This window comes from Pseudorca crassidens, chromosome 8 (assembly GCF_039906515.1).
Source record: "Pseudorca crassidens isolate mPseCra1 chromosome 8, mPseCra1.hap1, whole genome shotgun sequence".
Classification (NCBI taxonomy): domain Eukaryota; kingdom Metazoa; phylum Chordata; class Mammalia; order Artiodactyla; family Delphinidae; genus Pseudorca; species Pseudorca crassidens.
This window is the reverse complement of record NC_090303.1, coordinates 70,516,718-70,538,720: the sequence shown is the minus strand read 5'-3', so window position 1 is coordinate 70,538,720 and position 22,003 is coordinate 70,516,718. Positions and strand designations below refer to the sequence as shown.

Sequence of the window (22,003 nt, the reverse complement as noted above, 5' to 3'; positions counted from 1 at the left end):
AACTAAGGCTGATGTTATTAATTACAGATATCAAAAACATTTTATTGATACTGACATATTAGATTCACAATAGTTTCCTGGCTAAATGGCTGTATGAGTGACTATGAGAGAAAATCGCACACTCTGAAGGTTCCCTCCCAACCTAGCTCAAAGGCAGCAGCATGGCAGAACCTTCCAGGAATTCTCAGTCCAGGAGCCCAGTTGCCCTCCTCCAATAAAGAACACAACACATCTCCCTAATAAAGGTAGAGCAGTGGACCAAAGGCTCCACAGAAGGGCGGTAGAACTCCTTATTCCTCCTGCTTTCTATTTCTAGAACCACGTATTATCTCTGAGGTATCTGGAATGATTTCATTTAAGTATTTCAGGTGATTACAAAACAATGTAGCATAAAAATGAGTAAAGGAAGAAAGAAAAATTCATGTGGGATGGGCACATAAATTAAAGATAAAAAATAAAAAGAAGTATACGTGTACACGTATATACACACCCAAACCCACACATTCACACTTATAGGTGGGCCTCAAATTTGGCTATCAGCTTCCTTAGATGAGTGAAACAGATGGACAGGAGTTTGTGTAACAAAGAATTTGGCTGGCTTTGTCCCCTGTTCCTAGGAGATAACCTCTAAAGCCTTGGAATTTCTTGAGTGGCTGGAGTGTCTCTGTTATTCCTGGTGGGCCCTTTGACTCCACCTGATAGTTTATGCTAATGAGATAACTCAGAATGGGGACTGCCATGCCACAAAGACCAACCATATGATTAGTGGGTTAGGGCTTTGAGCCACAGGATATCAGTCTGACTTCAGGAAGGGGAGGGGAACTTGAATTTGAGTTTAACCATGTGGTCAATTAGTCAATCAATCAAGCTTAATGAAGTTTCATTAAAAACTCTGGACACCAAAGCTCAGGTAAGCTTTCCTGGTTGCCAATACTGTGTGTATGACACACACGGATGTGCCAGAAGGGCAATACATCCCTGGGGACAATGGAAGCTTTGTGTTTGGGGCTCTCCCAGACCTCACCCTATGTATGTCTCTGGCTGGTTCTGATTTGGACCTATTTCTACAATAAAACTGTAATCATAAATGTACTGCTTTCCTGAGTTTTGTGAGTCATTACTGCAAATTAATGAAACTGAGGGTGTTAGTGGGAACCCCTTGAATTTGTAGCCAGCTGGTCAGAAGTGAAGGCGGCCTGGGGATCCCCCAACTTGTGGCTGATGTTTGAAGTGAGGATAGCCTTGTGAAGTCTGGCCTAACACTGGGAAGCTAGAAGTCATTGAAAATAAGTATACTATGTGATATAATGGGCAATATACCAAGAATAAATAGACCAAACAAGATGGACTGTTTCTCATATTGATTCTCCAAAGCTGTCTCTCGTGCCAAAGCATATCCCAAAACTTAGTGAAAGCAACACAGAGGGGTGGGATAAGAACTGTCATGATGCAATACAGATACCTGCTTCCTCTTGATTAGAGGTTGAGAGTTTAAGATTTCCTAGAAAAATTATGAACTTCCCAAAACAATTTTCCCTGAACATCGTTTTTATAAATATCGGTTGATAATATTCTTGACTTTGTCCTTCCAGTCAAGTAGCTGGAATGTTACTTTTCTAAGCTCTCACTTGGATGCAGAGCCACTGGACTTAGAAGGTAACCAGGAGACATCTGAGTTGACACTCTCTTATAAAAACTGCATAGTCCTAAACTGGAGTGGAGTTGACATGGAAAGTCATTTAATTCTTTGTCAAAAATGACTCAAGGGGATAGCCACACACCAGACAAAAGAGTCCCCTAGAAAAATCATTTTAAATCCCTACCTCACCCTCCCAACACCAATTACTAGTCTCCAAAGTTGTACTTAATTTATCATAGTCACAATTTTTAACATGGATTAAATTTTAAGGAAGGTGTCACCAGTTGCCTAGCCCTTACTGGGTGGGTGAGTGGGGGGTTGTCAGGAATGTACTCAAAGAACACCTGACAGTGACTGACATAATTTGCTGGCATATACTCCAAAGACAAACTTCTAGCAAAATGTATACCAAGGTAACTAAATGTGGTAATTTACTGATACAATATTCACTGATACCTTGGTCAAAAGTCCAAGATTAGATACTAAACAATAACAGGTTTTGGAATTTATTTACGACAACTAGTTAGTAGAGCCAATTGTCTCTTTTAGTAGACAGATACATATGTATGTATATGTGTTTCTGAATTGTATGAAAAGAGGAAAAGCATCTACTTTAACCAAAAGTGGCACTTAATCACTAAGATATTAATTAAAATAAAGCAGAAGGAGGAAGAATTTCACTCTGCTTAGGATGAGGAAAGCCAAAAGAGAATATCCTTACAATGAGAAAAAGGTGGATAATAAAAAACCCTAGAAAAACAAACAGAAAAACCCACACACAACTTTTTTTTTTATTTTTGGCTGCATTGGGTCTTTGTTGCTGCGTGCGGGCTTTCTCTAGTTGCGACGAGCAGGGGTCACTGTCATTATACTCCAATATATGGATAAACTGTAACTTATTAAAGCATTGCCCTATTGTTGACCATTTGAGTTTCATGCAACTGTTTTTTTTTTTTTTTTGCGGTACACGGGCCTCTCACTGTTGTGGCCTCTCCCGTTGCGGAGCACAGGCTCCGGACGCGCAGGCTCAGCAGCCATGGCTCATGGGCCCAGCCGCTCCGCGGCTCATGGGATCCTCCTGGACTGGGGCATGAACCCGTGTCCCCTGCATCGGCAGGCGGACTCTCAACCACTGCGCCACCAGGGAAGCCCTCATGCAACTTTTGATTGTTGTAGCTATAAGCTAAGCTGGGATAAATTTGTGCCAATCATGTTTGTCTTTTTTTTTTAAAATAAATTTATTTTATTTTTATTTTTGGCTGCGTTGGGTCTTCATTGCTGCGTGCAGGCTTCCTCCAGTTGTGGTGAGTGGGGGCCACTCTTTGTTGTGGAACGCGGGCTTCTCATTGTGGTGGCTTCTCTTGTTGCGGAACATGGGCTCAAGGTGTGTGGGCTTCAGTAGTTGTGGCACATGGGCTCAGTATTTGTGGCTCGTGGGCTCTAGAACGCAGGCTCAGCAGTTGTGGTGCATGGGCTTAGTTGCTCTGCGGCATGTGGGATCTTCCCGGACCAGGGCTTGAACCCATGTCCCCTGCACTGGCAGGTGGATTCTCAACCACTGTGCCACCAGGGAAGCCCCACACAACTTATTTTGACTCCAAAAAGCTGAACTCAAAAGGTAACCAGACAAGGGACTTTCCTGGTGGTCCAGTGGGTAAGACTCTGTGCTCCCAATGCAGGGGGCCCAGGTTCGATCCCTGGTCAGGGAACTAGAGTCCTGCATGCATGATGTAACTAAAAGATCCTGCATGCTGCAAAGAAGATCCTGCGTGTCACAACTAAGACCTGGTGCAGCCTAAATAAAAATAAATAAATCTTAAAAAAAAAAAAGGCAAAAAGACAAATTGAATTCCAGAAGGTGACAAGCTCTCTGAAGAGAGGCAGGGACTCAAGAACTATTTCACCTTTGGCAGAGCATGAGACGAAAAGGGCAAGTAGGAAGAAAATAGCTAAAATTTTAAAGAAGTTTTTAAAGGCTAAGTCCCTGGGAGCCTTGGACACAAAAGGATCCAGCTCTTTTCCACAGGTTTCCTCCAAGTTCTCGGGAGAAAGACTGGGAGTAGGGCAAAGAAACATGAGGATGAGTTGCATGTAGAGGCAGGAATAACTGTATTAAAACAAGGATTATCATGACACAATACAGTTTCTTAAAATACAATAAAACCCAGTGTTCTCAGCATTTTGAGATGAGGGAAACTTAAGTTTATGGCAATATCAAGACATCTTAAATGAGTAAGAAAACACATGTCAATGACTAAAGAAAAACAGTAAAACAAAAAAGCCAGAGATAAATTTCTTAACTGGATGATGATATACTCCCCCAAATCCATGAGATTTGATCTAATATCTCACCTTTTTGAAAGATGTCAGTACATCCTACCCTTTTTTTTTGGGGGGGGAGGCAGGCCTCTCACTCTTGTGGCCTCTCCCGTTGCGGAGCACAGGCTCTGGACGCGCAGGCTCAGTGGCCATGGCTCACAGGCCCAGCCGCTCCACGTTATGTGGGATCTTCCCAGACTGGGGCACAAACCCGTGTCCCCTGCATCGGCAGGCGGACTCTCAACCACTGCGCCACCAGGGAAGCCCCATTCTACCCTTTTTGAAACTGCAATGATAAAGGCAATTACCATCTGCTTGCTACATAGGATACACAGTCAGTATATTTCTCCTACTTTGAATCTCCATGAGGTGGCTTTTGAAGAGTAAGGAAGAAACAGAATAGACCGAACATCTTTAGCAAATTAACTAGTGGAGAAAAAAATTATAATAAAAAAAAGAGAAGTTGAAATACAGAACAAAAAAAGCAAGAGTTAAACACGTGAGAGCTAGAAAAGCCTTATTTCTATTTGTATTCAAGATAAAAGGGAATCCAGCCCAGGCAAGACGACGAGGACTTTTAAAAATGGAAAGGTGGCTATGGGAGACTGCAAAATAATTTACACTGAAGAAAAGAGAAGCTATCAGCATGGCATGGATCAGTATAGTATTATCTGTCCGAGGAAGTATTTTACTGGCTAAACTCAAGCTCAGGTATAGCCCTATGTTTCTCTAAAGATAGAGGCAACTCCAAAAACACACTATCTTCAAGTGTTAAAAGAAAATATAAGCAGCTTAGGCCCAAAGGAATAAGAAATTCCTATCTATGACTGACCTAAGATAATAAGTAGATGAAAAAAATTCTTAGCAATGGAAACAGAACACTATTATTTGTTTACATATGTATTTATGTCCTGTTCATCCATTTTTATTAATTCTAAAAACTGACTATTTTGAAAATGTCACATTTGCTTATAGAAGGAAGATCCAGTTTGATAAAGAATCCCGATAGAGAAATGGTGCTTAGAGTTGGAAAACAGGAGTTTGAGATCCTCCCTTCCTATTTAATACATTATATAACTGTGGCCTTGAGCATATCTCCTAATATCTTCAAACTTGTTTTTCCATCTAAACAGAGATAATGATATTGCCTTAGTGATCTCACAGAGCCAATGTATATAAAAAATGCCATGCAAAATTTAAGTTCTTGTTGAAGAAGTTCAAAGTGGTAAACTTTAGGATTCAGTTTAGTATTGTTTCAGACTGGGTTTACATTTGTTTCCTAAATGAAAACATTAATTAATCTGAAGGTTAATATTACTCAGTGGACACTCTAGCTAACTTGATCTTTGTTGCACTGTTAATAATAATGTTACATTCAATGGGAAACATCATCTTATATTTGGGAAAGTTACTGTAGGTGCAATTAGAAAATTTGTGCTACAAAGCTAGGAATTATGCAGGAAAGGTATAACATTATACTTTATAAGTCACTGATATAATTTGATCTTTTATTAAAAATCTCTGAAATCTATACAGAAAAGTGGCACAAGGGAGAATAATCTTCTTAGTGGGAGATAGGTAATTTCATTTTGTTGTTTTATTGTTGGGGGAGGTGGGATATATGAAGTAGCAGTAAAAAAAAAAACAAAAAAACTGTTTCTCTCTAGAGGATCAAATTGTTATATAGGTTAAAATTTTCATAAAATACTTATAGCTGTCATGAATGATCTCTCAAGCTGACATTTATAATAGTGATTAAAAAAACCCACTTTGATGCAGCTAAATAGATGTTTCCCCTCGTCCCAGTTTAATTAAAAGTTATATCTTGCTCTGGGAGCTTATGACTGCCATTTATCTTCTACTGTAGGCAAATGTAAAAACCAGTATTTTTTTATGCTTATGTGAAAAGTGTAACCCATGATTAAAGATGTCTGCCTCGGTTATTTCACCTCTCTTCCTTAAATCAGGGAGATCTGACTATACGGCTCTATAGAAATGCCACACAAATACTCCAGGATCAAATTTAAGTTAATACTTTATGAACAAGGCTCAGAGAAGATACAAAACTGAACATGACAGTCCCAACCATTAAGAGGCATCTAATCCAGTAAGAAAGAAAGATTTTTAAACAACTAACTATAATTGAAAAGCCAAGTAAAATACTGTATTAATAGAGCTTAGAAGAGGTTATTAATTCTGACTGGTGGCATCAGGAAGCTTTTGTGGAAAGTATGGTATTTGAACAATGTCTTGAGGCGTATGTTATTTACACAGGTGGGGCTGGCATTCCTGATTGATGACGCAGATTCCTGAAACCACCTAACAAACGAGTAACTGTGAGACAAGTAGTGTTTTCACGAGAGTACAATCTCTAGATGGGCAGGGGCTGTGGCTTATTTCATCCACTGCTATATCAACAGAATTTAGAACAGTGTCTGGGGAAAGATAAATATTTATTAAATAAATGAATAAACTGGACCCTGGGTAATTGAAAGAAAAAATGGGAAAAGATACTGGAAATGCAGTTTGAGCCCAGAAAAGCTTAAGAATATGTAGATGAAAAAGACCACTGCAGATTTTAGGAGAGTAAAATGATCTGCTATGTATTTTAATATTAAAATTCTGGAGGCAATGCTAATTGATTAGAGAAGTGATTCCACCTACAAGGTAAAAGGCACTAGGAGTGCAAAGAAAAGGATGTATATGGGACTCAAAGGTGGAACTGATAGGACTTGACAAATGACTTAGGTATGGGGATGAGTTAAAGATGATTCCAGAAATTTCCAAACTGAGTGACCAGGGGAATGGTGGTACTATTATATAAGAAAAGGGACACAAGCAAACTACAAATTTTGGTAGAGAAAAAAATAAGTTCAGTTTTAGGCACATTAAAATTAAGGTGTTGATTGAAAATTCATATGGAAAAGTTCAACATAATGCAAGTTAGAACTGGAGTTTAGAGGTAAGCCAGGAAGAAAGCTGGAGATGAACCAATCAATGGATATTTACTCTGACTGCCTGTTGTGTGCCAGGACCAAAATTTAAGCCATGAGCATAGCAGTGGTATTGATGAGAGTGCATCCCCTGGATGGGGGACCTTGGAAAACTTACCCATTTAAAAGAAAAGAGGGAAAAGAACCACTGGAGGAGATTAAGGTAGAATGATGGGATCAAGGGAATATTTTTAAAGAAGGAAGCTAAAAGGGAGGAAGGTATACAAGCTATTCAAACCCTCAAGAATCTTTCCTAATTCTGTAGTTCCACCTTCAGAGTACAGATGAAAAATTTCAAAAAGTGTCAAGTAGGAATCAAGCTCTTCAAAAAGAAAACTGGGAACTCAGACACATCTCATAAATGTCACAAGGAACCAGTGAGGTCTAAAAAAGAATTGAAAAAGTGGATCATTTAGATTCTATATGCCTCCAGCCACTCACACAGAAACAGATTTTTTTACCCCCCAAAAAATGGGGCTTGGAAAAAACACCAATGTGAACTTAGCAATATAGTGAGTGCTAATGAAGGATATTTAAATATAAGACATAATTCCTACCTCAAAGAAATTACAAAGTCATTTTGAATTAACAGCAAATCATACACAGGTATTTACACTAAATCCTTTATTTAGAGTTCCAAATGATTTTTTATTTAAAATTTGTTTTTGGCCATGCCACGTGGCTTGCGGGATCTCAGTTCCTCGACCAGGGATCGAACCTGTGCCCCCTGCAGTGGAAGCACAGAGTCCTAACCACTGGACCGCTAGGAAATTCCCTAGAGTTCCAAATGAGAGAGTACATATGAACGATACCTATGCAAGTCATCACTAACGCAAATCAGGAGAGCAAATGCCACTCTAGTTTGAGGGTCCTCTCTCATGGACTTGAGATCCTACTGACACTGAGCTGAGTTCATTGAAAAACACAGACTGGATTATATACCCATTACCATGAAGCAATTTAAATGGTTTAAACTACATTTAAGTGCCTTTCAGGAATGGTACACCAACTCACACTCTTTTAAGTGGCTGAAAAAGTGCTTGTCCTTTAATACTCTTGCCACCATTTAGTGTTATTGTTCTCAAATCTTGTTAACTTGATACTTTTGTTGAAGACTGGTTCATTTGATCATTTGGACTTCTTTCTGGAAATGTCTGTTACTGACTTGTAGAGCTCGTTGTACAAAAAAGAGAGACATCCTGTCATTATTGCCAACTCCCAAAGAAAGATCACCCACACCAACCTCCTGCTTCCACACTACAGAGCATAAAATTACAATGAAATGTCTGACTGCAAATTCAGCCTGTCTTCCTGTTACTTGGCAAATCTTTTCTTTTTGTTGATCTTCTAGCCACCATTCCCAGTGGTAGCCTATTGTAAGCCTCCTCCGCTTTCCTGAAAGTCCAATCCTAGCCTGAATCCCCTCCCTACACAGACCTATAAGATAATGAGCATCCAGGACAGAGCAACTATCAGCCTAGAATAAAAAAGAGTACAAGAGTTGTGGGAAGCAGAGTAAATAACTACTAGACTCGCACGGCGTGGCATGGCTTAAAAAGGCAGGTATTAGGCACATCACTTAGCTTAAAGCCTCAGCTTTGCTTCTCATTCACTAAGTGCTCCTGGACAAAATCATCTTTCTATGCCACAGTTTCCTCATCAGTAGAACAGCATTTAACAGCTATCTCACAGGGTTGCTATGAAGCAAGGATCTAATGCAAAGGCATGGCGTATGGCTGGCACTCAGTAATTGTTAGTTTCTTTCCACATCTCCAAGTTGGTCTGTAGTGAGAACTTGCCAGCTTTAAATGGATTTTTATACAGCTACATTTATCATCTTTTCTTCATTTCACTCTCATGGGCAATGAAGAGACATCAATGGGTCTTTCTCATTAGAAAGTCAATCCTGGCACCAAAGGATTTCCATGATTTAGCTTCATCTTACCTCTTCAAACCTATCTCACACTCTTCCCAAAATCTTTCAGATCAGACTTAACTTTCCTGAATATACCTTGAACATACAGATCCATATGTATTTTCCTCCCTTTTCTACAACTCTCCAAATACCCAAATCCATCTCACTGTTAAGACACACTATATTGTTATTTGTATTACTGGCAACATTTATTGAGTGCTTTCTACATAGCAGATACTATCGTAAGTATATCACAAGCATTATCTCACTTAATCTTCACAAGCCCTACATTCTATCATTATCTCCATTCCCAAGAACACATGTTTGCGGTTTTTCTCTAGATTGTACACTCTTTTATGACATGACCATGCCTTGTGCTTCTTTGTATGATCATCTAGTTAAGCAGGAATTCAATGAACATGAATGTATGTATACACTGACTGCAATTTCATCATATTTTGTTTCTTTTAAGCTGCCATAACACTCACTTTCATCAAATCTACTACTCTGACAAAGTATAAAGTTGGTAAAAAGATGGGATGTTGTGATTTGTCATGAGAAATGTATATCTGGCCTTAGCCCCCATTCCTGGCACTTGGCTCCTAAAATCCAGGGAATTACTCAGTGTTGAGAGCTCTAAATGTGGTTCTTGTTATGCTAACGAGCTGACTTTCAGAGAATACTAGGTAACCTAAGGACGAGAGCCAGCTATGTCCTTCTGAGGGCTGGAACTTTCATCCCCCTCAATGGTCAAAGATTTAATCAATCATGCCTACGTAATGAGGTTTCCTAAAAACCCAAAAGGACATGGTGCAGAGTTTCCAGGTGGATGAAGCTCTCTGAACTTCATCTACATGCTGCCTTGGTGGGCCTCAAATTCCATGGGGACAGAGCTTCTTTGTTCAGGATCTCACACTATGTATTTTTTCATCTGGCTGTTGATTCACATTCATTAATATCCTTTGTAATAAACCAGTAATCTATTGAGTAAACTAGTTTCCTGAGTTCTGTGAACCACTCTAGCAAATTAATCAAACCCAAGGAAGGAGGGTCATGAGAACCTTTATAGGGGTTCACAGCCAGTTGGTCAGAAGTACAGGTGACAACCTGGATTTGCGATTGGTATATGAAGTGGATAGCAGTCTTGTGGGACTGAGCCCTTAACCTGTGGGATCTGATGCTATCTTTGAGTAGACAGTGTCAGGACTGCGTTGAATTGTAGAACATGCAGCTGGTGTCAGAGAATTGCGTGGTGGTGTGGGGAAAGAACCCACATGTTGGAGGTGGTTTCACAATCTTAAAAGGTTACCTAAGTTTTATAGATGTAGATATTTCTAGGGACTTGAGTCTGTCTACAGACATACAACAAAGATTCTGTGTATCGAGTAACAGTAATGGCTGCTGAGTTAGTTTGAGTTCTTATAAAGAAATACATAGGGGTACTAGGATTATGTCAGTCTGATCATTTTTGATTAAGACCACTGTGAGTAAGAGTGAAAAAACTCATGGAAATAAAAAATTATGAATAAGTACTACCAAACAAAATCCATAAAATTTTACAGTCAATTTATCCTTATTCTGCAGATTTCTTAGATATTACAATAGGGAAAGAAGAGAAACTCAGGAAGTCCTGTTTCTTCATTGGGTTTGCATACTTTTTCTTACATAAATCAGTATCCAACAACATCATCTCATGTTTACATAATATAATGTGCTTCAGGGGACTTTCTCAAATCTTACGACTTTGTTAGACAGGATTTATTTTCCTCCTAGATCTCTTGAGGATTTAGCAGAAACACTGAAATCATAGTTTTCTTTCACAACGTATCTAGCCAAGTCCAAAGATACAGGGAACAGTTATAAGTAACCACTAAAGGAAGAGCAAGTCATTTTCAAGTAATAGTTGAGATTTAGTGACAAATAATGGAAAACTGGATACTTTTAAATAAAATTACTAACTTCAAAAAATTAACCAATTTCTGTTCAACTTCTGAAAATGAAAATTTTCACACCTGTATATGCTGTTATCTTTTTAAAAGACTAAAGATGCTGAGATTTTCAAATCAGCTTCCTTATCGTTAAGGCTGAAAATGAGAAAGACTATTATGATCAAACTATTTGCTTAATTCATAAAGGGGAACAAAAGAAGTGCTAGTGCATAGCACATTCCAGGGGGAGAAAAAAGGTTAATCAATTCAACTCAATTTTAGCTGAGGGCATTCTTCCACGATTGCTGAACCCTAGCATGTGTCAGGCAGCTAAAATTACACTAAAATGTGTAAGCTCTGTTGTTATTTTAGAGATAATCCAGGAAGCAAAACAAAGCCAAAAATTCTCTCTGCATTTTTAACATGAAATGCTTTACTCTTCAATCAAGTGTCTACCTTTCCTGTTTTAAGATCTTTATGTATTATCTCCTCTTTGTGTATGTTTGAAAGTTTCCAGAATAAAAACAAACAAAAAAGGGCAATAACAAAAATGATTTTGTATGTGTTTCCAACACACTGCTCATTCTTTAAAATAACTCTTACCAGTCTCTGCTTCTGAAGTTCTTCTCTAAGTATTCTATCTTCTGGTAAAACATCACACAGCAAAAAATAATTGTCTTGTTCTTCTGTTGAGAGATCAGGAAAATAAATAAGAAATGATATTTATCACTTTTTCAAAAAAAATTTATCTTTCTTAAGAGAAATATATCTATCTATGTCTATGATGATCTCTCTTCTGGTATATAGTTCTGTTTTAGCTTTACTGAAGTTATACAACATGAACAGAGCAATTTAATTTTAGCTACTATTTAAGAGAATTATAAGAAAGATTATTCCTTTGAATTTTTGGATTGCAGGGAAAAGATGGTAGTCAAGATGTACACTTACCAAATGGAGCTGTGGAATTGATTCTTATCACACTACAAAAATCTGTAATGGGCTGTTCAGTGAACCTTTTCCTCCAATATGAAATGTACCTTAGAACAATCAAAAACAAAGAATGGTGAGAAGACTCAATACACTACTTACTTTAGAATATAGGATTTTATAAGAACATTTAATTACCCTAAAGCAATAAATCAAATGTTGACTGAAAACTTCTAGCTAGAAAATTTGTAACTAGAAAGGCAGCAGAGCATTGTAGAAATATGAAATAAATATTTAATGAATGACATTACCCTGTAAAGGCATGAAAATGATTAAATTTTACCATCCCCAAATTCAATAAAGAGACATATGGAAAAATTAAAATGAATTATTTTTATGTGATAATGAAGTTTTTTTGAAATCACATCTAAGTTTATATGAATTTAAAATGCAACAATGATTAAATAGGCTTTATCACACATTTTCCAATAAATTGAAAGTTAGGTGGTTATCTTATACATCAAAAGAACAGATCATGATAATGCAATGAGAAGTCAGTCTAAATTCAATATCTATATAACAAGATAGAACAATTCCATACGTCCACACTGTGTCTGAAATTTAGCTTTTAGAATAACAGCCAAGCTTGCAATTCCTGTATCTAATGAGTTGAGTTAGAAGAAGGACACTGGCTATACGTAAAAGCAAAGCATAACACCCAGACCTGCACTATTTGATGAAAGAGGGAGTAAGATGACAGGATTCAACAAGCTGTTCATCTTTCCATTTATCTAACAAGATTTATATTGACAATTACAATTTCATTTATCAAAGAAGAAGAAGAAGAGAATGTGATCTGCTTCAAGGGGGAAAAAGGAAATGGAAAGGTTGACTCTGCAGTTGACAATTTATCAGGCTACATGTTGATGGATAAAAAAGGAAACTTACAACAAAGGATCAAAACCTGCACAAGAGATGGAACTTAGTTAAACAGACAAAGCACACAGAAAGAGTATATTTAAATGGCTTGATATAGCACCTGTGTCCTGCACATAGTAGGTCCACACTAAATGTTTTAAAGAGGTAGAAGAGCATTTGAAGATTCCTGTAAGGTTCTCTAAGTAGTTCTCCAGCTCCCAATATTTTGACTCCTTTTTAATCTCTTTTTCTTATTTTCCCAACCCATGGTGCTCTATAGAAAGGGCATTCATTATATATTAGGAAAAAAAAAATGTGCCGGGAGAGAGGTCTGAGAGAAAGAGAGAAACGTGACATGAGCTAATATAAAATATAAATGGATGACAACACTGAATATAGAATATATAAGTAAAAGAAGTAAAAGATGGGCTTCCCTGGTGGTGCAGTGGTAAAGAATTCGCCTGCCAATGCAGGGCACACGGGTTCGAGCCCTGGTCTGGGAAGATTCCACATGCTGCGGAGCAACTAAGCCCGCGCGCCATAACTACTGAGCCCGCATGCGACAACTACTGAAGCCCGCACGCCTAGAGCCCGTGCTCCGCAAAAAGAGAAGCCACCGCAACGAGAAGCCCGCACACCGCAGCCAAGAGTAGCCCCCACTCGCCGCAACTAGAGAAAGCCCGCGCACAGCAGCAAAGACCCAATGCAACCAAAAATAAATAAAAGTAAGTAAATTTACAAAAAAAAAAAAAGAAGTAAAAGAATAATGTATAACAATAGAACCACATGCTTTAGCTCTTCCTTCTCATGTATAACCATGCTGGCAACCTGGATGGGTAAGAAGGGGTAGAACTCTTTCCTTATAAAACAGTGCTAGACCTTATTTTAAGAGATCTGAAAATGATGTATCTGAGGCTCCAGCTCAGTCTCAAACCATAAATACTATAAATGATGAACCATGACCCTATGTCTAGCTCCCTGGCTCCCACATTAGAAGTATCAGAGCCGAAGGCATTTCAGGTCCATCAGAGTACACAAAAAGAGGAAAAGCACCTACAAAAGGCTGACACGTTATTCCCTTTGCCATCCTGGCCAGCTTTAGCACCCTCCACTCCCCAGTTATCTTACATAGTTACTCTTATTCTCCTCTTTTCCATTCCCCACTAGTTGCTTTTCCTTCCCCTCCAGGGGAAACTGAAAGAAAAGGGAGTCAAGTTTTATCTGGAGTTTCCTCATGGCTACCACTAGAATACACCAAGGAGAGGTTCATCACTCTTGATTACTACTCCACTGAAGGCTCTGTGGGTGCCACCCTCTGGAGAAAACAGAACAGTTGTTGTCAGCCCTTTATATTATTTCCACTATGAGCCTACAATTCGTTAAAAGGCAGTGATAATTACATGTAAAAAATTACATGAAGTAGATGACCAGGTAAGAGCAGATACTAGTGACCAGACTGTCCTTTGAATTGTCACTGACTAATTCTTTAACAGAGTCAACACAATAAGAGTCTCTTATCTGCACAGATCTTGAGCTAGAAGTAGTTGTGCTTTTTAAATTAAGACGATGGTCCAACCCTTGTGGCTGATGTTTTATTAACTGACTCCACCAGCCCTGCAGGCAACAGGGAAGAGAGAAGCAGGGACTTTGCATTCAGAGATATGAACCTGAATTAAAAGATTTTTTAACCTTTCTGACACTCAGCTTACTTATTTGCAAAATGGACTGTTGATAATTAAACAGGATAACACATGTAAAGCAGTGTCCACCATGCTGGGTGTTTAATAAATGAAAGTTATTATTATAAGAAAAAGTAACATATTTAGATAAGATTAAAGTAGTAAAGAATTTATTCCAGAGAAATATTGGTATCTAAAACAACAACAAAAACAACAATGATAACGTTTCATCAAACATTTAATGAGCAAATTAAAATAGTTATATGAGTAGTGTCAGAGGGCACACACATGTGGCTGAGGCGGGGAAGAGTAGAGTGATGATGATGATGGTGATCAGAAGGATATCAATTATTAGCAGCTACCATTACTGAGACCCTACCTGCCCAAGGTCACACAATTAGAATGTTAGAATTGGGATCTGTTGTCTCCAAATCCAAACTCAAGTCTCCTACAACACAATGCCTCTCATGTCACGTGAGGACCAATCTACACAAGAATTTCAGAAAAATTTCAGAAAAATTTCAGAGAAACAGGAGAAAGCCTCCAGAATTACAGTTGCGATACTTGAAGAATTTTCTTCCTTAGAGACCAAGGAGAATGCTTTTTGACATGGCAAAACTGAAGTACAGACATGAAGTCTGAAGGGAGAGGGAACGTCTTCCCTTTCTGAAAAGCATATTACCTAAAAGCAGCTCTTGGTCTGAACTGCTCCTAACTTCCTGCCCAAGTGTTGAAAGTTGACACCAGCTGTTTGGGGCTGTTGAATTGGAACTGCTTGACTAAGCAAAAGGTACAGTACCTACAGAGGCACTGATCCCTCTGATGTCCTGATTCCAAAAGTCAATGGCTCTTAGTCTCTAAGGACTTCCATGTTGAGTCCTTTTCTCCTTGATCTTTGAAGAGAAGGCTCACATCATGTATTTGTTTTGTATCACAGTTTACCTCAGTGTGGTAGGCACAAGGGAAGTGATTACTAACATCGGCTGACTTAAAATCATGGGGAGATTCTGTCTGACAGAACTTCAGTTACCCTCTTCAAATAGTTAAGGCGTCCAATGGGATGAAGAGAGAGAAGATACTGTTATATGCTCATGTCTGGCAGTCTTTACATTGGTTAAAAGCTATTTTATTGCTTCATGAACAAGTGGTCATGAATTCTGGAAAGGATGTTTTTCAGACACCATCTCTAAGAGCATCTCTGAGATGTTGTTAGGTAGCTTCTGGGGAAAGAAGGATAAAGCAGGTAGTAGGCCAGTCCAATAGGCACAAAGGTGTCATCTGAGTGGTCTCCTCCTGACCAAAGGCTGGGTGACAATAACATCAAAGGGAAAAAGAATCATGTTACAAAAGCAAAATATAACCATAAACTACCATATAACTTAAACATATACAATTATGTATCATATCTTATTGTGGTATACTATATAAATAGATCTGAATTGCAACAAACTTTTGACCTAAGTCTAAATTTAAGATGTATCCTAGTTATCATATAATAGTACTTTTTTAGTTTATAATTAAAATTAAGAGGTATCAATATGTCCATTTCCCTGTGGTTGGTAAAAGCATTCAGATAAATTGTATTCAATTGAGAGATGTTTTAAAGATAGCAGATGTTCAATACAGATGTGGGTGGCATTTTTTCCCACCCACTAAAATTTATTGTTCCATGTTAAGGTATCACTTAGTACTTCTTCATTTTTTCCTACTTCTTTAGTTTGTTTAAAGAAACCACTCAATATATAAAGGAAGCCAAGAAATAATACGTGGTATGAACCCTTTATTTGGAGGACAGTTATCACAGCATTTCATATTTTATTAAAAAGCCATAAAAGTAATTATTAGGTCACCAGCAAATACTTTCTTTTAAAAGAACTTTAATCACATCTCACAAGAAATCCTTGTAGTAATATCATCTTGCCTGCCCAGCTCCCCATTGTAACTGGCGTGCTTATTGACAGAAGCATAAAGAGTTGAGATACAGTCATTAATTAAGTAGCACTGAATGAGTGGACTCTAATATAGAAAGGGGCAAGAATTAAGGAGTTAACATTTTTCTTCTGGAAAAATTTTATCTACTGACTAAAGCTAGCAAGTAGCTCAGTATAAATAACTATGTTAATAAACGGCTCAAAGGAGAGACTTTTTACTTTTGTTTTTGTTTTATTTGCTCTGAGAAAATTTTACTGTTACTTTGTTCCAATAAAGAAAATGTTAAATATATTTAAACTGAAACTTTAGAGCTTATTTCTTACAAAGGACAAGGTAAGTCCATCTCTTATCTATTATTTATCGTCTTTATTACTTATTGTACTCAGAAGCAACAACTCCTCTCTGAGAAGTTTTATATATATATAAGAATTATTCAACCTATAAAGAAGTTCTGAGTGAATTAACTCATGCCAATTGAACCTCTCACTATCCCTCCCTCCCCTCAATAACTGCTAAGAAAAAGTCACATAGGTTGTTACATAATATTGAGCAGAGTTCCCTGTGCTATATACAGTAGGTCCTTGTGGAACCTAAATGGGAAAAGAATTTGAAAAAGAATAGATACTTGTATATGTATAACTGAATCTCTCTGCTGTACACCTGAAACTAACACAACATTGTTAATCACAACACTATTAATATATTAAATGGTATTTAAAAATAACAAAGTTTAGCCATATCCATTCCTGGTCAGTGTGAATTAATCACATTTTTACTTCCTGAGGGTGAAACTTTTATTTAATTAGGAGGAGAGTTGACAAGGAAAATCTAGGTTTCCAAATTTAAAGTACATGTTAACTACACACTTTATTTAGAAAGCACTTATATCAGACATGCATCTTTTTCTTTTTAATTAAAGCATCCATTTTATTACATAACTGCATTTATAGTGTGATTGATCTCAATATTTAATTATTAATTCCTAAGCCCTGAGACCTAGTAAATAATTTGATTTTCCTGCCCACATACAGATGAGATTGACAACAATGATAAAAGAGAGATTGATTAGTACAAATATAGCCACTTAGCCATCATACATAAGTACAAAGGATAAAATACGAACTGATTCAGACATTTCTCACAGATTTTAGAAGAAGACAAAGAAAATCTTAACATTACTCAATTATCACTGGTTGATCATCATATTTTTCTGCAATTCCTTAGGGAGAATTTGCATTTATGTGGTAAAAAAGAGTAAAAAAAAGAAAAGTTTTACATCAAAGAAAGGCCAAGTGATAGGAAATTTATAAAAGAATAACTCTTTTGATAGTCCTGTCAATGGTTATTTGAATAAGAGAAGAATTCAAAGCTCTCTAGCCTAAGAAATGTCTAAAACAAAATCGACAGATATGACCACCTATAACTAGGTATCATATAAGAGAAAACTCCCAGAATACTCCCAACACACACACGTGTATATACATATATACACACACACAAATTTTAATTGAAAACAAAGAATAATGAATGAGAATGAGAAGCACAGAGTGTTTCCTCTGAAGGCTTGTAAGAATTAGTTTATTCCAGTAGTTGGTGGCATATATTGTTCATATAACTCTCCTTCCCTATTCTGTCTCTGCCCCCTAACCATACAGCCCCAAAGTCTACTCACAAGTAACAATGCTGAGTGGATGGATATAAGGGGCCATAACAGAGACAGCACACAGCAGACATTCATTATTGGTGCTATGCATCTGAGAAGGCCAAGAAGGGCTAGAGAATAGTTAATATTACCCCTTTGAGCACTGTGGCTATTTGTCCTTAAAAACAAACTGCCATTCTAGAAGTTTAGAGTACTTAGAAACTTAAATGAAAATTTCTCAAAACAAATTTTACAAATGATAATTAGGTGTTCAGACCAGCATAAATGCCTATTGAAATCTTAAGCTACCGTTGCAGGAAGCTAAGACTTCAAATATATCTTTTGTAATCAAAATATAATTAAAAATTTGGCTATCATTTATTGTGTATAAAAGATATCTCAGACACTGGTGCTATACATGCCCTGTTTTATATAATGCTCAATAATATTATGAGGGCTGGTGTTACCCCCATTCTATAGATGAGAAAACTGATGCTTAGAGTGGTAAATAGCTTGCTGGAAGCCATGTGGTAAAGAAAGTCACCGAGTCTGCATTCAATCCTAGGCCTTCCAGGTTTCACAGTCTACTCTTAATAATACAGCTTGTTGCTTGCAAAACCCATTCTAAGAAACAAGTTGCTTGCTAAGATAATGTGGTCTGGGAGATACAGAGTTTAGATGCAGGGATTTTATAATATCTGGGCTACTCTAACGTTTTGTAGGGAAATCAATGCAGAACATCTCAAAATGGGACCCTACCAGATATACCAAAATATGTGCTTTCAGTAACTATACAAAGCCAGTTAACTACACTGATATTGTTTATATGGAAAATTATTCCAAATTTCAACTAATAATGACCTGTACATAACTACTCCACTATATCTGCTTAAGAGAAGGCATTTCTCTTAGACAATCACTACCAAGGATTAGTCTAGAATTAGTGACTATAATTAGCTCACTTTGGGGGCCTGGTTGTATAGGTCAGGTTCCTACATTTCACACATGCCCAATGTTGGCAGTTCCTCAACTACTCACATCTACTCTTCATCCTCTTCCTCTAAGTACTACCTCAGTCACTGACCTTAATTGCTGTCTACTCTTATAGCCCTCTGGCTTGTTGAAAGACTCAATATTTTCCTGGTTTTCAACCATATAACAGCATTTAAGCTGACAGGTGTTTGGATGATAAGCTTTTGGCTTAAAAGGCTCCAAGTATCTCTTTCCCCCAAAACTGCCCTTTGGGTGGCCTTTTACCAAGTCTATTCTCACCTTTCTGGAAGAACTCACTTAGCTGCAGAATGCATATGTCCTGAAACATGAAAAGAACATCAATCTGATAGAGATCAACAATGTCCAAAATTTCATGGAATGTGGTAAAGGGAATATTATTGACTCTTCGGAAAGTTGGTCTGCTTGCAGAATTTGTAGGACATGCAAAGGTATGTGACATTTTCAAACATAACTTACACACTCATGAAGGCAAATAAGTACAAAGTTTAAAAAAGACTAAGGTGAAACCTGATAATATGAATTTTCATATTTCTATAGGAATAATTTTATATATGCTATGCCTTTCCTTTAAGAAATAATAAACAATTCTTTTATGGATAAAAACAAAATTTACCTTTGGAAATCAGCAACCAACTTAACATCAGCTATGACAGTCTTATGTTCAATGATCATGTGCTTCAGAAGTTTGTCTTGTTCATCTATAAGAAAATGTTCTTCACAGAAAATACAAGGCACAGATGGAGAACCTTCTAAACTGGTGGTGCCACCTGGATTTTCTGGCAGGGAAAGCGGCTCCAGGATACAATCCTTACTGTCTGGGAGAGACAAAAAGAAAAAGAAAAAAAAAGCTGAAATCAACTCTCTTTAGAAGGATGATTTCTCACCTCCTGCATTAAAAGGATCCTAAAGATATTTACATAATTCCAAAAAAGAAAATACACAGTACCAGAGAGCACGATACTTTATTACCATTTTAAATAGCTTCTGTAACCCAGAGGCAGGGAGTATAACAAAGCAGCTCAAACTCCCCATTTGCCAGCTTGAATTGGGAAAACCCACTTGTCAGGACAGCTGTTCAAGCCTTCTTCTTGGATACCGGCCAATGGCAGCAAATCTAGGGGTACCTGGAGGGGGAAGGCTGCAACACACTGGGTTAAGGTTCTAAGGCCCATTTGTGACCTATGGCTGAAAGTCATCACGCTGGGAGGCAAATGGTATATATTGAGGCTACAGGTGATGCCAGGACAATCTTTTAAGCTGCTTCCTGTTACACCTGCAAACTCTTTCCTGTTTCTGATTATTTGTCATGTGCGAAGAAGACAGGTCTCATATTGGGTTAACACAGCATGTGCTGTGTGGCCCAGGTGGCAATTTTTGATGTTGATTTATATCTATCATTTGATTATATAATTATGTATCATAATTCAAGTTCTTGCAAACAAAGAGATGAATGCTCAATTACTAGACATACATGCTAAACATTTTTCTTGTCTACACTATTCCTTTTCCTAACGTCACCTATAGTATCCTTAAGAGTTGAAGTATGTAAGGTCTACAGCTCTGAATTCAGGGTCTCAAACTATAGCCAGTTGTGTCAGTAGTCCTCTTCAGTCTTCTAGGGTGGAAGGCTGGACCTGTCACCTTACGCAGACTACTGAGTAGTCAGCAACAAGGTAACTAGTGTAAGGCATTTGGCATCTGAGGAAGGGCAGGAGACCTTCTTTGGAAAGAAAGACAGCTATTTCACAAACAGCAATCTTTGGAATTAGGTTACTATTAATTCTACTGTTAAATTTTATTCCTTATTTTTATTTTACTTTACCTATTTTTAAAGGCCTTCTTAATTGAATAATTAATTGAATCAGTTACTGGTACACTGCTGACCATGGCCTAAGAACTGGATAAATGATGTAAGAGGGCAGCATTCATTCACTCACTTAACAAAAATTAGCTGAGTATCTACTGAGTTTTTTCCTGCTTGACTTTGCATGACACTATTCTTACCATCAAGGCCTAACTGCTTGAAATTTGTTTGAAGGTAAAGATAAGTTAAAAGGATAAAGAGAGAGCGAGAATGTATAGGATTTATGGGAGCATGGGGATACAGCAGTCACCTAAGTGAGCTGGAGAGGGAACGTGTCCCATAAGCGATGTCCTCTAATACATCACTCATAATAAAGTAGGCTAAATCAAACTGTTTATCTTAGTTACCTAAAATTATTAAATACCTGGAAAGAAGAAAACAGGGTACACATGACAATAGGGAGAATATTAAAAATATTTAAGCACTTTAGAAGCACTATTAGTAAGACTGGTGTGTTACCCATTATTATATTCATTAAATTAGGTAATGAAATCAAGTTCTGGAATGCTATAGCTCTTTAGTTGCAGGATATATTTTTCAGTTATAGGTTAAGTTCTGCAGGAACTTAAACCTGCATGTGAAAAATAGGATGGGGAAAAAGGTAAGTGATATACTCATGAAACTCTGTAATAATATTTTACGTTCCCTAGAATAGGAAAACAAAAGGCAGCATATTCTAAATAAACGTTAGTAACATTACCTGCCATCTAGGAAATAACAAGTACTGTACTATATTCTTCTTCCCAAATTTGATTGAGGTATCTGTAAATTAATTTTTCTTAACTGAAGAAAGCAAACACTATATTAATAATCACCACCAACAGCAAGAACTAACCTTACTAGGTGTTTGCTATTTGTAAATTACCAGCAAAGTGTTTTAGGGCACTTTCTCAATTAACCCTAACTACCTTATTCGATTAGTACTATTACAACCTCCATCTTCCAGATGAGAATTGAGACTTAGAAAAGTTAAATAATTTCCCCAAGTCACAGTGTTAGTAAATAGCCTAAACTTACTAATTTGAGCCTAAATTCAAACACTACATTTTTCTGCCTCCAACCCCAAAAGGCAATTCCTCAACTGTGTTTCTTGTTAAACTATGTTCAGTGCTGTTTTGAATTCATATGTACTTGTAAGTCATACTAAATTTATATGCATTCTGCCGTGTCCTGCAGCCTCCCCCATACCACCTCCACCAGCAACTCTTAAACCTCAGTAGCCCACATCCTTCA

At 37.5% G+C, this 22,003-nt stretch overlaps 1 protein-coding gene across 4 annotated transcripts in view; it reads right to left on the bottom strand.

The window, feature by feature from the left end:
- The window catches only part of ZNF277 (zinc finger protein 277), a 132,501-nt gene that overhangs the window by 54,006 nt on the left and 56,492 nt on the right, over nucleotides 1–22,003 (bottom strand). For 3 of the 4 annotated variants that reach the window (XM_067746761.1, XM_067746759.1, XM_067746763.1), the window contains 3 exons: nucleotides 19,520–19,721; nucleotides 11,743–11,831; nucleotides 11,398–11,480 (listed from right to left, as the gene is read on the bottom strand). In XM_067746761.1, the coding sequence (XP_067602862.1) occupies nucleotides 11,398–11,480; nucleotides 11,743–11,831; nucleotides 19,520–19,721 (374 nt within the window). The remainder of the gene's footprint in view (nucleotides 1–11,397; nucleotides 11,481–11,742; nucleotides 11,832–19,519; nucleotides 19,722–22,003) is intronic. The other variant, XM_067746762.1, reaches the window with a different exon arrangement.